The following is a 17077-nucleotide window of genomic DNA, read 5'->3' on the forward strand; positions in this document are numbered from 1 at the left end:
GTGTGTATATGTATGCATGTATATACATATGTCTATATGTGTGTGTGTGTGTGTATGTATGTATGTATATACATATGTCTATATATATATGTATGTGTGTGTGTATATATATATGTGTGTGTGCGTGTGTATATATATTTATATACATGTGTGTATATATGTATATACATATGTGTGTATATATGTATATACATATGTATGTATATATGTATATACATATGTGTGTGTATATACACATGTATGTATATATGTATATACATATGTGTGTGTATATACATATGTGTATATATGTCTATACATATGTGTGTATATATTTATATACATATGTGTGTGTATATACATGTGTATATATGTATACATATATATGTATACATGTATATATATATATATGTATATATATATGTGTGTATTTATGTATATACATATATACATGTTTATACATGTGTGTGTATATATAGATATATGTACATACATATGTGTATTTCACGATGTCGTGCAGCTACTGTTTATACCTTGCTCAGAGATTTATTATTTATATATATATATCCTGTCAAACCACCCAACCCATGCCAGCATGAAAGTCAGATGTTAAATGATGATGATGATGATGATGATGATGATGGCGTTCATTTAAATATATTTTAACTGAGAAATGTAATACAGATTGTTTTAAATCTGTATTAATTTTACATCCTTTCAGTTACCCTGTCTCTACCCCAACCTACATTGTGAGAAACTCATATATGTTTTTCTTAATTAAGTAGCTGACTAGCATATTTATGAAGAGAAAAGATGATGATAATGATGAGGATCATCATCATCACCATCATCATCATCATCATCATTATTGTTGTTGTTGCAGAAATAATATCCACCCATACTCTGGCTGCAGCATCTCTAGTTGGAAATTAATATAGGGAAAATGCTTTTGTCTGTTATGTTGTATTTCTGTTTTAGTTGCAAAAATGGATATGTTGACTATATTGCCTTTGGCCTAACGTCAATTGTTGAAAACAGTATAAATCAACTGTTATGGTAGCAACTGTTTTCTTTTTTTTACTTTGTCTTTATTCAAATGCAGAGTTTTATTGAAACTCTCATGAATTATTGAATACAGTTCGTATAAATGTTTATTTTTATAATATGTTTGTAAAACCACTTTCGGCTTAAAGTAATTATGATTTTTACCTCAAAGGTTTGTATGTAGTTTTTACTTTATTAATATTCTTGCTCATTTAAAAATAGCATCTAATGAGCAGTGATAACTGATAGATCAAATTGGCAGACTCAGACTCAATAGTTTCCAATGATCTATAGGCGGTAAGCTAAGTTCTTATGTGAAGAGCAACAAACAACTTCTCATAATCTACTTTAAAAGGTTCCCCATTTCATTTTGAAATAACTGATATATGAATTACCAACCAACTGTTGAAAAAAGAAATTAAAGAAGCAATTATTCCAAGAATTTATTGATAGTTCAAAAAAAAAAAACAAGGCTTTAGTCAGCAATTGTTCTGGTCATGTGTAACTTAACACTATTATTTAATTCAGGAATGTTATATGTAAATATCATTTCCATTGCCCATTGAAGCAAGTAATAGCTATCCTCAGAGATAGTCTGGTCTAGCTAGTCTGTCTAAGATTTAGTGAAATTGGTTTAGGTGCACTTTAAATGTGTTGGGATTATGATAAACAAAGCTTGTGCAATAGATTTGAAGAGATTATGCCATAAAATGTTTATGGGAAGTGAATGGGATTTTGCTAAGGGATGAATAAACTGAGGTCAAATACTTCTAGAAATATATTACTCAGATCAGTGATGGCAAATTTTCCACATTGCATAATTCATGATGTGCTTTCATCATTTTTGCTGAACATAATCATCATCATCATCATCATCATCATCATCATCATCGTTTAACGTCCGCTTTCCATACTAGCATGGGTTGGCCGATTTGACTGAGGACTGGTGAACCAGATGGCTGTACCAGGCTCCAATCTGATTTGGCAGAGTTTCTATAGCTGGATGCCCTTCCTAACGCCAACCACTCCGAGAGTGTAGTGGGTGCTTTTAACGTGCCACCGGCATGAAAGCCAGTCAGGCGGTACTGGCAACGGCCACGATCAAAATGGTGTATTTTATGTGCCACCTGCACAGGAGCCAGTCCTGCGGCACTGGCAATGAACTCGCTCGAATGTCTTTACACGTGCCACCAGCACAAGTGCCAAGAAGGCGACGCTGGGCGCAGGTGCCATCATGATTTCGCTTTCGCTTGCCCCAACAGACCTTTGCAAGCAGAGTTTTGTGTCCAATGAAGGAGATGACGTTGGCAATATTTATAATCATTCTTTGTTGGCATGGGTTGTACAATTTATTACAGTCTGTGTCTGTTCTTATTCAGAGTTAGTGCCAGCCAAGATTTATCGGAGGACCATGCATTACTAACACATGTCATTTTTTTGGCATGGTTTCTCGGGCTGGAGGGGCTTCTTATCATCAACAATCACTTCACAGAGTATACTGGGTAATATTTATGATGGCACCAGCATTAGAGAAGTTATTACAACCTCAGCGAGACTCTCCTCCCTACCCTACATTGTCTATAATCAATTTGCCCACAGCTTTACAGAGTGTACTGAGTGCATTTTATTGTACTTTATACGACTTAAAATGTACCCATTACTCTAAAAAGAGTGGATAATGACAAAAGAATTGATAAATTACTGGTGCATTATTTTGTTTTTATGTTATACAATATTTCAATGCAATACTCTATTTTCTTTCAATGCTATTTTGAACTACAGAATAACATCTATAGATTTTTAGCCACCACTGTATGTATAGGGCAGATATAAACACCTCTTTATATACAATATTGTTATGGACAGAAGTTGAAACCTGCCTGGCTGGTCCTTTTTTTTTCTGCCTACAGACATATTGTTTATTAGGACAAGATGTTTACATCTGTTTATTGTAGACAGTGTTGGCTAAAATTTACAGTAACATTCTGTAGTAATATAGTATAGCAACAAAGATTGAATTGGATCTGTCATTATTTATATTCTTGTAAGTGACCACTTCAGAAGCACAAATTTTATACTTTTTTTTTGATTAGTGTAGGGCAATCATTTAGGACAATAATGCCCTGACAGCCAGAAATGTATGAACATACATATACATACATTCATACACACACACACACACACACACACACACACACACTAGCTAAATAGCCCTTGTTGCCGGGCAATTTTTACAATAGAATGTCTTATTCTAAATTTTTGTTTCTTCCATGTCAGACCATACCTTCCCTCTTGATCAGGACAGATTTGTGCAATTTTTTGCGGAAAAAACCTCATTGAGGATTTTTTCTTTTACAAATTATTTACATGTCTGTTTGACCATTTCACATGACTTTATTCATTAAAACATCTCATGGCCATAGCTAGGTATGATGCCATCTTGGTATTTTCTATACTAGAAGATGTCTGTCAGCTTCACACTTTATAACTGGCATCAATATTGAATTATTTTTTTTTAACAAGGGTACTTAAATGTCATGACAAAGTTTTGATGTATGTCATAAACAAGATTCCTAAATTTCATCCAGATGTTTGCTTTAGGTAGCCCCTGTCCTGCTGGAAGACATATTTGGCTGTTAACGGGAAATTTACTGTGTTATAAGACATAAGCTATTTTTGATCTCAACACTTTTTCAAACACATTTTGATGTATGAATTCAGTGAAATTGGCCTGGAATTCTTTTGGCCAAGACTCATTTTTCTTTTTAATTGACATTATGGATTGAATTGTTGAACATAAACTTTGGTGAGAGGCTTTTGCTCAAGATTTATTGTGATAACACTGTTTTAGAATTGGAGCAATATATTGAAAATAATTACGACATTTCATCAAAAATGATGATATGGTATTTTGACGGTTCCAGACCTTTAACTGTGCATTGTAGACCAACAGTAAACTACAACTCTATATTTTCACATCCACACAAACCATACAACTATGTGCCTTGCACTAAACTCTGTACTAAACACTACCCAATCTGTCCAAATCTATATCTCTCTGGATTAGCCATTTAGTTAATATTTTCCTCTTCATTATATAACCTTTTCTTGACAGTTTAACTTGTTAGAAATAGTAGCTAAACCTTTGTCATGGTTCATTCTATTGAGAACTACATCTTTCTGAAGTAGTCATTTGGCTCATGTTTAACTCTTAAACATATGACTTCTACTTATAGCTTGACTTGTTTGAAAAATAGTAGCCAGTCTCCCTCAAATCACATGTTAGCTAATGTAGTCCTAATGGTAGTCTCTCATGTCTGAGAAAGATGGTTCCGGAATTTTCTGCAGAACAACCTGCTCAGTTAATTTGTTTATAGTGATCAAATATTTATTGCTATATTTTGGGACGGTCGTTCTTTTTTTCTTACCAAATAGACACATGCACTATATATTCATTCTTCACTTACTCTTTTACTCTTTTACTTGTTTCAGTTTTTTGACTGTGGCCATGCTGGAGCACCGCCTTTAGTCGAGCAAATCGACCCCAGGACTTATTCTTTGGAAGCCTAGTACTTATTCTTTCGGTCTCTTTTGCCGAACCGCTAAGTTACGGGGACATAAACACACCAGCATCGGTTGTCAAGCGATGTTGGGGGGACAAACACAGACATACAAACACATACACACATACATATATATATATACATATATACGACAGGCTTCTTTCAGTTTCCGTCTACCAAATCCACTCACAAGGCATTGGTCGGCCCGAGGCTATAGTAGAAGGCACTTGCCCAAGATGCCACGCAGTGGGACTGAATCCGGGACCATGTGGTTTGTAAGCAAGCTACTTACCACACAGCCACTCCTACGCCTTGTTTATTGTTTTTATTTTATCTTATGTCCATTGTCTAGAAATCTTTCATCACACACCTATGTGTTTATTTGGCAAGAAAAAAAAATGACCATCCTGAAATATAATAATATTTGTTTCAACACATGATTTCATATCAGGAATCTTGCAAAACAAATTCATAAAAGATTACAAATACTTAAGCTACACATAACTCACTTGTTCCATAAAATTGACATTGTTTGTGTCAGTGCCACATGTCAAATGTCAGAGTTGTTAAAGAGCAACAGGAGATGAAGTGTCTTGCTCAAGAACATGAAACATCCCCAATCAAGTAATCAAACTCATGATCTCATGGTTGTGCACACACCCTCACTAATGTAGTCCTAGATACCTTCAAAAAGACAGGATGATTAGGGCTGGAATGCATTTAATCATGTTTAATAACAAGAAGTTATAATTCAAAATGAATATTAATCGTTTCAACCCCACCCAAGTATTTTCATCTACTTCTCAGCTGAAAAAATTCCAAATTCTTAGGAAGTTTACTTGATAGAATGTTGGAGCCCAACATTCTAAAGTTGTCAATCCTTTAAAGATGAATTTTAACCTTTGTAATTAAAATGTGTGGTTGTATGTCTACTTTATCTCTTAAACATTCTCTCTTCCCCTGCCTCTCTCACTCACTCACTCATTTTCTTATTTTTTTACTGAGGGAAAATTGACAGAATTTTTCTACTTATAACATTTTACATATAAATCAAAACATTTAAAAATCTAATATGAGATTGATGTTATTCATGTAAAAGCTTCAATGAAAGAGTTCTTTGCCTTTAAGGATAAGAACTGGTATCAAAGTGAGATCAAAGAACTGGAAGGAAAGTGACATGATGGTCTCTAACATGATGGCAACATGATGGCCTCTACTTTGAATGTTAGGCTGCTTTTGTTGTAACTTGACAAATAAAGCAAATAAGATACTAAAATATTGTTAAATTTTTGACTCAAGACAGTATAATTAAAAACCTCCTGGGTGTTTGGAAGAGCCTTCTATACTCCAAAAGTTAGTGGCTGTAGATGATGTTGACATATTATATTTACAAATTGTATTACAAACAAAAGCTACTCAATGTTTATTGTAGCGCAAATATTTGTTGTAAACTTGAGTACTGTTCTATTACTTACTGAAGTGTTAGCAATTAAAAGTCACTAAGTAAATACACAGAATTATATATCTATTGAGAGAGAGAGAAAGAGAGAGAGAGAGAGAGAGAGAGAGAGAGAGAGAGAGAGAGAGAGAGAGAGAGAGAGAAAGAGAGAGGTGGGGGAATGGAGGGTGAGAGTGATTTCACTAGAAATTAAAAACTTCTCAAGCACCATCTGCATTATCTCTTTAGCATTCAGATCACTAATCAAACATTACTACTTAGCTTTGAAATTTTGATGATGCGATTATTTATTTTAGACTGTCTGTGTAGAGTAAGTGTGAGAGGCCAAATCTGACCAGTTTGAACATAAAATAATAAAACAGGTAGAATATTTGGGCTAGGTACAACTGATTTAAATGTTAAAAGGTTAAAGTATTTTTAATGATTCTAGCAAAATCGGTACTCAGGTAGTGTTACAGAGATTATATTTTCAATTAGCACCAAGCAGAGTGCTACATGTTATTAAAGTATATCATCAGCATCGCTGTCATCATCATCATCGTCTTCATCATTTGATGTCTGTTTTCTATGCTGGTATGGGTTGGACAGTTTGACAAGATCCAACAAGTCAGAGGACTGTGTCAGGTTACAATGTCCGTTTTGGTATAGTTTCTACAGTGTTAAGAAGAGCGGCATGCCCTTCTTATTACCAATGACTTTCTAGAGAGCACTGTTTATTTCCTTGACATTAACATTAGTGAGGTTACAAATGTAACATGTGGGACTAAGATCTCTGTTGGCTGATTGAAACTAGAGAAGAGAGGCAAGCAGCTTTGTGCTAGGTGTTAAGAGCTTAAAGTATAAAAGGAGCAGCAGCCATGTACAAAACTTATTTTCTGTCTCACAAGACTTGTCACAATTACAATTCACATGAATATAATACTCCAATTAAAACTGCTCTGAGTCACATGCTATATTAAAACTATATAAACTTTTATTTCTGTGATATAACAGAGTTTCTGTTAATCACATAAAATCTAGAATGCTATAATGAGCAAATAAAGTTGTTTAACTATTGATTGTATTGATTTAGTACAATACAATGTTGAGCTGAGACGTCTGTAGGCAAAATGTGGACAGAGTATTTAGGACAAGATCCGAGGTGTTGTAGGTTATATTGTTTTGCCTGTACATACTCTATTGCAGTTGTTAGTGAACTATTTAAAAGTTATAAACTTTGGTTGTGTGAGCTGTAGAGGGATTTATCTAGGAAGATAGTTTTGGTCACCCGCTTTGCTATCTCAGATAGGTTAGGGCGTTGTACCGTTTCACCCTAACTAGAACTAGTGGATAAGTTAGCCGATATGGTTTACTGGAAGTTCAGACAGATTGTGCTGGCGAGAGGAGGGACTGGAATACATTTGTACTAAATCAATACAATCAATAGTTAAACAACTTTATTTGCTCATTATAGCATTCTAGATTTTATGTGATTAACAGAAACTCTGTTATATCACAGAAATAAAAGTTTATATAGTTTTAATATAGCATGTGACTCAGAGCAGTTTTAATTGGAGTATTATATTCATGTGTAGTTATGTGAATTGTAATTGTGACAAGTCTTGTGAGACAGAAAATAAGTTTTGTAATCAGGATCTGTGAATAAGTTTTGGGTATTGAGCCTGTGATTGCATATTGTCAGGAATTCTTGGATAAAGTTTAAAAGTTGTTTTTGTTATCGATTGTGTTTTTTACTTTATCTATACTTCATAAGTTTGATATTTTGTAGCAGAGAAAAGTCGGTAATAAGAACAAAATCAAATGGTGAAAATAAAATGAGAAACACAAAACCTAGAGTAGCAGAATTTGACCGACTCCACTCAATCACTCATATTTGTAGTTTTCCTTTCGCTCTTACGCTCACACTTTCAAATAATAAAATCAACAAGTTACGAATTGATTAAAACAAGGGAGGTCACTATCGTAATATTATACCATAGTAATGTCCCTTCGTAAGAGCTTTTTTTTTGTGTGTATGTATATAATTTGCATGAGGTGTTTGTGTAACATTGCGTGATTCCATATCCATATTTTATGTAAAGAATTTAGAGTGCAAAATTATTATTTTTCTTTTTTACTGTTTCACATTTATGTGTCCGTACTCGTGTGTTAGATGTTATTCGTACAAATGCGGAGTTGCTCTTTCCTGACTGCTCTGTTATGGCGGGGAATTATAATCTGTATATTGTTATTAGAACACAACAGCATTCATGCCTTGCCCAAGGGTAAATACATACAACTTCTGTAATGAAGTTTGAACTCAAGACAATGTGGTCAGTAGGTCATCACGTTAAACTCTAAATTTGATATGCTTATTATACTTCGAATTGCTTGTGCCTATATTCCCCACTTATGAATTGTTAATACATTATTTTTTGTAAGTTTTAGTAAAATTGTTCTGAAAGTCCAGGTGTTTGCATTTATCTCAGCTTACTGTGAGACTTAACTGTCCTTAGCTAGTTTGTAGTTAGCAATAATATTTTAATTTGCTTTTGTCTTTAACTGATGAGCTGCCTTGCTATTGTGCCAATGTTCTGATTATATAATAGATATCATCATCATCATTTCACCATCCATTTTTCCATGCTTGAATGGGTTCGAAGGAATTTATTCAGACAGATTCTCTACAGCCTGATGCTCTTCTTTTCATCAGCCCTCACCGATTTTCAAGCAAGGTAACATTTCCTCATGGCCAGACATATTTTCATGGAATATTGGAAAAGAATGACAGTGACTATCATTTGCAACTATTGGGCTGTGTCAAGACAAGGTCTCTCTCTCTCTCTATCTCTCTTTCTCTCTCTCTCTCTCTCTCTTTCTCTCTCTCTCTCTCTCAATCACACACACACACACACAGGCTTCTTTCAGTCTTCATTATATTTGAACGATCATTGTAATTGTTTTGAGAGTGTTTAATTTTGTTTTGCACAAAAATAAACATCAATAGCTAATATAGAATTATGGGAACAAGTTTTTCTGTAGAAACATTTCCATAACAAAGATAAGTTTAAAGCATAATAATATTAAAACAAAGAATAAAATATATATAGACTCAATTTATACATGAACAATTGAACTTGAGCATTTCGGTTCAATGTCTCTCTCTGTCTGGGTAACCTCTCTGTCTGGGTAACCTCTCTGTCTGGGTAACCATATACCTCCTCTACAGCAAGACTTCTGTTTTCTGTCTCTCTGTCACACTCTAATCTTTCATCATATGATACAAGATCATCTCCTCCAATGCCCCACCCCTCTCAAAGATTCCTTGGTGACACTACTAGTGCAGGTGCCACTTAAAAAGTACCCAGTCCACACTGTAAAGTGGTTGGCATTTGGAAGGGTATCCTGCTGTAAAAACCATGTCAAAATTGATCTCACCTGTGCAAATGCCAAGTAAAAAGCACTCAGCTCACTCTGCAGAGTGGTTGATGTTAGGAAGGGCATCCAGCCATAAAAACCATACCAAAACAGACATAAAAACATGGTTCAGGCTCCTGCCTGGCCAACTTCTGTCAAACTATCCAACCCATGCCAGCATAGAAGAATGACGTTAAACGATGATGATGATGATGATGATGTTCAGCTCACAAAATGACCCATCTGTTTGTGTTGTATAGCAATAATAGTAACTGATGATACTTTCATTCTCTGTGTATCTTTTTTACATTTTTGTGGGCAGGACAAACAGAGAATATGACATACTGCCAGTTATGTTAATGCATCAAGTATATATTTCTATTAGTATTTACCTTTCATCTTTTTGGTGTCAATAAAATAAGTACCAGTCAAGTATAGGTGCCCCATTTAGAAATCAATTTTGAGATAATTATACTAAATATATCATGCCCTGAATGATGGAACGAGGAGAATATGGAAGTTGTAGGTATTATAACTAAGTAAGCTTCTTAATTTATGTAGCTGTGTTTGGTCATGTGTTGGGCCATAATTTATTTCTGGTTACTTATTGTTCTGCAACTCCTGGTTAGTTTTTCCCCAAGATGTGTACATCCTGGTTTTTAGGATAAGCATACCATATCCTTTTGTGCTGTAAGGGGCAACAAGAATGGTTGTTATCAGGAAGACCATCTAACCATAAATCTCTCCTCCTCAAAATCCCATGTGGCTTTTGAGGAAGGGCTGATGTAAAGATAATGATGTGACTATCTTGTCTCCCTAGATATTAAGGATAAGACAGTTCAAAATATACTTTCTTTTATCAAGATGGTAGAATGTGATTTAGGGAAATTTTGACTACTATTTCTTGCAAGTCAAGTGAATACAAAAGAAGCAAATTTTTTTTAAGGGGAGTGTTCTGTGGGGAGTGTTGACTTATTTGTTGATTGTAATCTTAGTGGTGATTGTATATTTATATTAGTGGTCACTGTATATTTATATTAATGTTATCCCAGCAAATATAAGGAAAATCTAAAGTGTGCAGTGTTATATGAAACATTCCTTAAAAATAATAAGCTACTGAGAAAAGTTAAACTTAAGAAAGAACAAGCATACTTCAACTTTCTCTGTTTTGAAAAGTAATATCACACATTAAGTGACTTGATTGTAAAGTGATACTTATTAAAATATATGTATTACAATCTAAAGTGAAATTCCTTAAAATATTAATTTAAACACTTTACACTGTGTCAAAGTAAATTTTGGTTTTGCCTACTATAACATCTAATTTTTTTTCTTTTTGGCATGAAAACTATATTGATTTATTTTGAGATGCTGAGTGGTAATAATAATAAGCTTGGGGCTAATTAGAAATAGTGCTAATTAAAATGATTATATCTAATTAATAGTAATGTTAAGCACTACACTTGATGATGATGATGCTTAGTATTTTCCTAGAAAAAAAAATTAAAACATTCTATCAAAACCTCAATCTAAACAGTAAGACATGACGTAAGTAAAATCATTGTAAACAATGCCCCTTTGTAAGAAGTTTGAAATATTTAAATGTTTTTTTATAATGCCTTACTAACTTTAAATTCTATCTTTTTCTCTGGCCTATGAAAAGCCTCACACCAATAAAAGAACATTTAATAGGAGGAATTTTTAGTTTTTTCAAAATCAGGAAATGGAAGAACTCTTTGCTTTCTTGAGATACAATCTTTGATGATCAGCTTATTTATTATATATTGTTAAATCTATATTACTAGTAAGTTATTAATATTTATATTTGTTTTTCATTTTCAGAGGCAGTTTTTTGACAATGTGGCCATGGAAGAAGGAAAAACCACCAGGTATATTTTATCATACATTGCACCCTCCCGAACTTTTCATATTCTAACAGCAGTTGTATTTTTTTTACAATCTTAAGAAGTATATAAGTTCTTCTAAGGAAGTTCTGTCTTTAATGGTGTTTTATATATTCTTATATTTTTTTCTGGTATCAACCATTTGGCTGTAGCTTTGATGGGGCTCAGCCATATGGGATATTTGAGTTGGGAATTGCTTAAGAAAAGTTGGCTATTAATATAAACAACTGGTTTTACATGAAAGACATGAAAAGAATGTCTCCTCCTTTAGAATGAGACATGGTTGAGTTGTAGCTACAAAATATTGTAAATTCATTAAACATGTCATGTGTTGAAGCTGTAAAATAAAATATCCAGTTATAAAACATCTGAGAAATTAAATATCTTATTTTTATATATTTAGTCAATATGTACATACAAAAAAAAAAGCAAAGCAAAAACAAGCTTCCCTCTCCTAAATCAAAACAAATAAAAAACAATGGCAAAAACAGCAAAAAACAATAGAAACGTTTTCAGAATAAAAAGGCATAGCTGTGTGATTAAGAAGTTTAATCTGCAACCACATGGTTTCAGGTTCAGTCCTACTGTGTGGCACCTTGGTCAAGTATCTTCTATTATAACCTCTGGCTGATCAATGCCTTGTGAGTGGACTTGTGCGATGGAAACTGAAAGAAGCCCATCATATATATACGTATGTGTGTGTCACTATATGTGTGTGTTTGTATCACTTTACTTATCTTGATGTTGTATGATTGTTGTAAATGAATGTCATTTATTTCCAATATTCTGCACCTGTCTGGCATGGGAGGATTATTACCTTGCTTGGAAACAAGTAAGGTTTAGTGACATGAAGGGTATCTGGACTTAGAAAATCTACCTCAATAAACTCCAGCTGACCCAAGCAGGCATGGGAAAATGGGTGTTTAAATGATGCTAATGATGATGATAACAGTAATCATTTGAAAAATCTTCTAGGTTTAGGGATAGTGGACAAGAATTAGCTTTCTGACTGCTGGTCAAGCTTGGAGTGAGGAAGTCAACTTATTATAAATATATTTATAAGAAATAGAAATTGTATATGGGGTTTGGTATTTGAAATATTTGAAACATAAGAAATTGAGACAGTATTTATCTAAATACTTTGTTTAGTTGCACTTTTCTTTTTAAATCCAGGTTATTTTTGTCGTAAATCTGTCTAGAGTTGATAAAATGAGGTGCAGTGATTTGCAGATGTCAAATAAATCTTATTCCACAACTTAAGTTGTTTTTACTTTAGAATGTCAAAATGACCAAAAAAAAAAAAGCAATATTTAAACCAGTGGTTGCATGCTAAATCTAATGTTTCAATGTTGAGTGTTAAATTCAGTGTTTTTATATTTTTAAACACTTTATTTTTAATTTTCTCATTTGTAGTTATTAAATTACACTTCACTTCATTTTAATTAACATTTAGTATAAAATGTGTGTGTGAGTTTATAAGAGATGTTGCCATCTAACTAGAGGTAAATTGAGGATTTATCAGCTGTTGCATTGTGCTCATCACAGATGATGTCTACATCAAGTAGAGCATTCTGTCCAAACTAACTAATTGGTGTTTCATCTTCATTGTGATTGGGTATTGATTTTATTTCACATTGTGTTTGTGTATATGTACATTTTTTGTTTGTTTTCATCTTCCTTCATCATGTGTCTATATCTTGTCATAGAAATACACACCTGTCAGTTAACATATTTATATTACACACACACATACACATACAAACAAACATTGAATATTTTCATGTCATAACCTGATTTGTTTGTTGTCCATCAGAACAAGTTTTATCTTGAAATCTATGTCTGGATTAATTGATGTAAATTGAACTGTCTCATACACCCACCCACAGGTTTTGTATGTGTGTGATATACATACAAATATCATGTTTGCTTCAAGCTACTGATTTAATTTTGACATGGAGGAATCTAAAGGAGGAAACACTAGAAGTGTTTGTTATTATAACAGTTTATATTCCTGAGATAACTTTTGATATTACCAAAGATGGTAGTTGGAGTTTCTTTAAAATGCCTATATTAATTTTTTTTTCCATGCTAGCATGGGTGGGATTGTTCTGGTAAGATTGAATTTTTGTGTATTTTTGCAGAAGTAGTTTTTACACCTCAAAATTATTATTGTTTAACCCCGAGTTAACTTTGATTAAAGCAGGTATATGATCAAAGGGATTCAAGCTGTGACCATTCTGTCTTTTTAGTAGCACCCAGGACTATGTTATCTAATGTGTTCTTTCCTTATTTAAAATGGTTGGGTGTGGTTTGGGGGAGATTCGGGTGCTATTTGTAGCAAGTCAGATATGTAGAGGGACCTTTGACACCTAAAAGTTGTTCCTACTGCTAATCAGTAGTCAAGAAGTAGATGTGAATATTGTCAGTTTGGAAAAGGGGAAAGCAGTGTTTTGTTCAAGAGAATAGGTGAAATGTTATAAAGTTTGAACTTCCCAACACCTCATTAATTACAACATTCTTCTTTGTGAAAGTGAGCAACTCATAGTTGTGTACAATGATGGAGGAATTTAAACATTCACAGTCTTTATCCTTAGAATTCATTTGCCTCAAGTTGGTTGTATGAAAATAGAATTTAGATTTAACAGTTCGGGGTCAAAGTAAAATAGTTGAATGCAATTTGATGAAAGGCCAACCTCTCTTTTTTGTTTCCGTCAATTGAATCATGCTCTTAGCAAAATACAAAGCTCAGAATTGTCTATTATATAGCTACCATTAAAGAGGTTTACTTTGAACTGAGCCACTTAAAATAACATAATATATTTTGATGAAGCTGTTGAACTTACAACAGGATACTTTTGCTACTGCCCACTACTCAGTTTTGAAGTAGTAGAACCTATTTTCGGTGGACCACAGACACTGTTTATATGCACAACTCAGTGGCTGTTGCAGTGATGTTTATTCATAACCATATATATATGTTGACAACAGTGCTACACCTTAACTTCATAACAAATACATGTGTGTGTGTGTGTGTATATATATAAGTTCAATTAAAGGTTAAAAACCTCATTAAGGAATAATAAAATCCAATGAATATACTGGTTTATTACCTATCATAAAAAATATTGAATATTATACTTAATATTCAACTGTAAGGTAATTGGATAAACTGGGGTTTATATATATTTTAACAAATAAGAAAATAGCGATAATTAAATTAATAATTGTTAATTACAAAATTGGACATCATCTCTGACAGCTGTTTCAATTCAAGACTCTAGAAATTAATTAGTATAGTTAAAAAAATTTTAAAGTTGAATCTATTGGTGGTAGAAAAAGATATACTCTTACATTTTCATCCCTGTAACCTAACAGTTCAGCAAAAGAGACCAATCCAATAAGTACCAGGCTTAACAAAAAAGTATTGGGCTCAATTCAGTTGACTAAAAGTTCTTCAATGTGGTGCCCCAGCATGGCCATAATGACTGAGATAAGGAAAATATATATATACATATCATGCTGGCTTAAATAGATCTATACCACTTTCTATTGAGCAGTACAGTAAATGATTATTATTTGTGGAGTTAGTTAAGGTTTATTCGTTTAGTAGTGAGATACCATTGTTATTTTGGATAATACTGGTATCTCACTACACAGATAATTTTCACCATAAATAAATACATGGAGTTGTATTTCTGTATAGTCAGGAAGTTTCACAATTTCCTACAGGGGTTGCTGCTTGTTCAAATGAAATACAATATTTGAGGTATTTTCTTGTGAGGTAAATGCTGTTGCTGAACCAGGAATAGGTTTTACTTAAAAAAAAAAAAGAAAAATCCCTGATGGTGTTAAATCATGTGGTAGACTAACTTTAGGAAATTCTTTAGAATTCTTTCTCATTTAAAAAGAACCAAAACAAATCTACCATGGTTCTTGTGTGATGTTTGAAAGGCAATATAAAGAGTAGGTTAGGTGATACATAGTTATTTTCAACACATTCATCGATAAATGAATAATTATTGCTTTTCACAAGTCTATGATGATAATCCTAATTATTAATACTAAAAATCTATATAAACAGCAAAAATGAGTTTTTAATGAGTTTCTATGAAATCTGGTTCTGTTGAAGCTTCATAAGAAATATATTCTCTTAACTTTTTGCGTATTCATATTATTGTTGGATTTAAGGTAACCAATATATTACTCCGAAATATTCACCAAAGTTGTTGGTTTTTGCCATCATTAAAGGGACATAACAGTAAATTAGAATATGCGATGGTAGATAATTCTTGTCTATTTATAAGTTTATTTCACTGTCATTTGACAACCTTTTGATGAAGAATGTTTTTAAATAATGGAATTTTTTTTAAAGATGAAATTTTGCAATTTAGTTATCATCATCATCACCACCTTAACACCCACCTTCCCATGTGCACATGGATCAAATAGAATTTGTCAAGGCAGATTTTCTATAGCCAGATTCCCTTCCTGCTGTCAGCCCTCACCTGTTTCCAAGTGTGGTAATATTTCTCCATGACCAGACATGGCACAGAAGGTTAGGAACAAAGGATGCCACTTGCATAACAGTGACACATGCTTACAACTATCATATGGTGCCAAAGCAAGGAGACAGGTAGTAACACATGCACATACGTGTACACACACACACACACACACATATATATATGATGGGCTTCTTTCAGTTTCTGTCTACCAAATCCACTTATAAGGCTTTGGTCAGCCTGGAGCTGTAGTAGAAGGCACTTGACCAAGGTGCCACACTGTTGGAATGAACCCAAAACTACATGGCTGGGAAGCAAACTTCTTGCTACACAATCATGTCTGTGCCTATAATCCCTTAAAAATATTTTCAATGTTAGTTTAGTGAAAGTTATACTAATGTGAGAAAGACCACCACTACCACCACCACCACCTCTTGTGGCTGCTGCTGTTGTTTTTGAAGCCATTAAGATTTTTTTAAATGGTGAATAAAATTGAATGAGTGGATTGTTGTAAGTCTCATGCTTGAGGATTTAGTTGTTTGAATACCTGCTCATTGAATTGGCACTTAAGAGGCAGAACATTCCACAGGCACATGTATCTTTAACATAATTCTTAGGCAGAATCAGAGTCACATAGTGTGACAAGGCCAAACCTTTCACTTACAGGGTACAGTCCATCTGACAAATTTCCTATCAGTTTTCAGTTATCTAATATCACTGACAAAGCATAAGTTGGCCTGAAGCTATGGTAAAAGAGACCTGCCTAAGATGACACCCTGTGGGATTGAACACTGGACTTTTTGATTTACATACCTTCATGTTCCTCTCTATCAAAATACGGTTTAGATCATAAAAACTAAACATTTTCTTTCTTTTACAAGATATAGAAAAGAAACTATAACCTGTTTAATAAATCTTTGATGTTATTTCATTTATTATTTCTCCCCATCAAGTTTTACTTATGTTACTAAAGTGTAATTCAGAGGAGCAGCTGAGTATTTTTCAGTTTCTGGAATTGAAAATTATATCTCTGTGTGTGTGTGTGTGTGTGTATATATATATATATATATATATATATATATATATATATCGGAAGGTTTGGAGGTGATGTACAGGAATTATAAATTAGAAAAAAAATTAAGGTACTCAGAAATCTGGATGGTTGTACATTAACAGATTTTTATTAATATGTCACATCTTTTATAAATCATATAAAAGATGTGACATATT

The 17077-nt window shown here is 33.3% G+C and overlaps 1 protein-coding gene across 8 annotated transcripts in view; it reads left to right on the forward strand.

Annotated features, from left to right (window-relative positions):
- Positions 1-17077, forward strand: part of LOC106883769 (phospholipid-transporting ATPase ID) — a 212086-nt gene that overhangs the window by 109941 nt on the left and 85068 nt on the right. For all 8 annotated transcript variants that reach the window (XM_052978605.1, XM_052978602.1, XM_014934894.2 and 5 more), the window contains one exon: positions 11284-11330. In XM_052978605.1, the coding sequence (XP_052834565.1) occupies positions 11300-11330 (31 nt within the window). In that variant the 5' untranslated portion in view covers positions 11284-11299. The remainder of the gene's footprint in view (positions 1-11283; positions 11331-17077) is intronic.

This window comes from Octopus bimaculoides, chromosome 2 (genome assembly GCF_001194135.2).
Source record: "Octopus bimaculoides isolate UCB-OBI-ISO-001 chromosome 2, ASM119413v2, whole genome shotgun sequence".
Taxonomy (NCBI): Eukaryota; Metazoa; Mollusca; class Cephalopoda; order Octopoda; family Octopodidae; genus Octopus; species Octopus bimaculoides.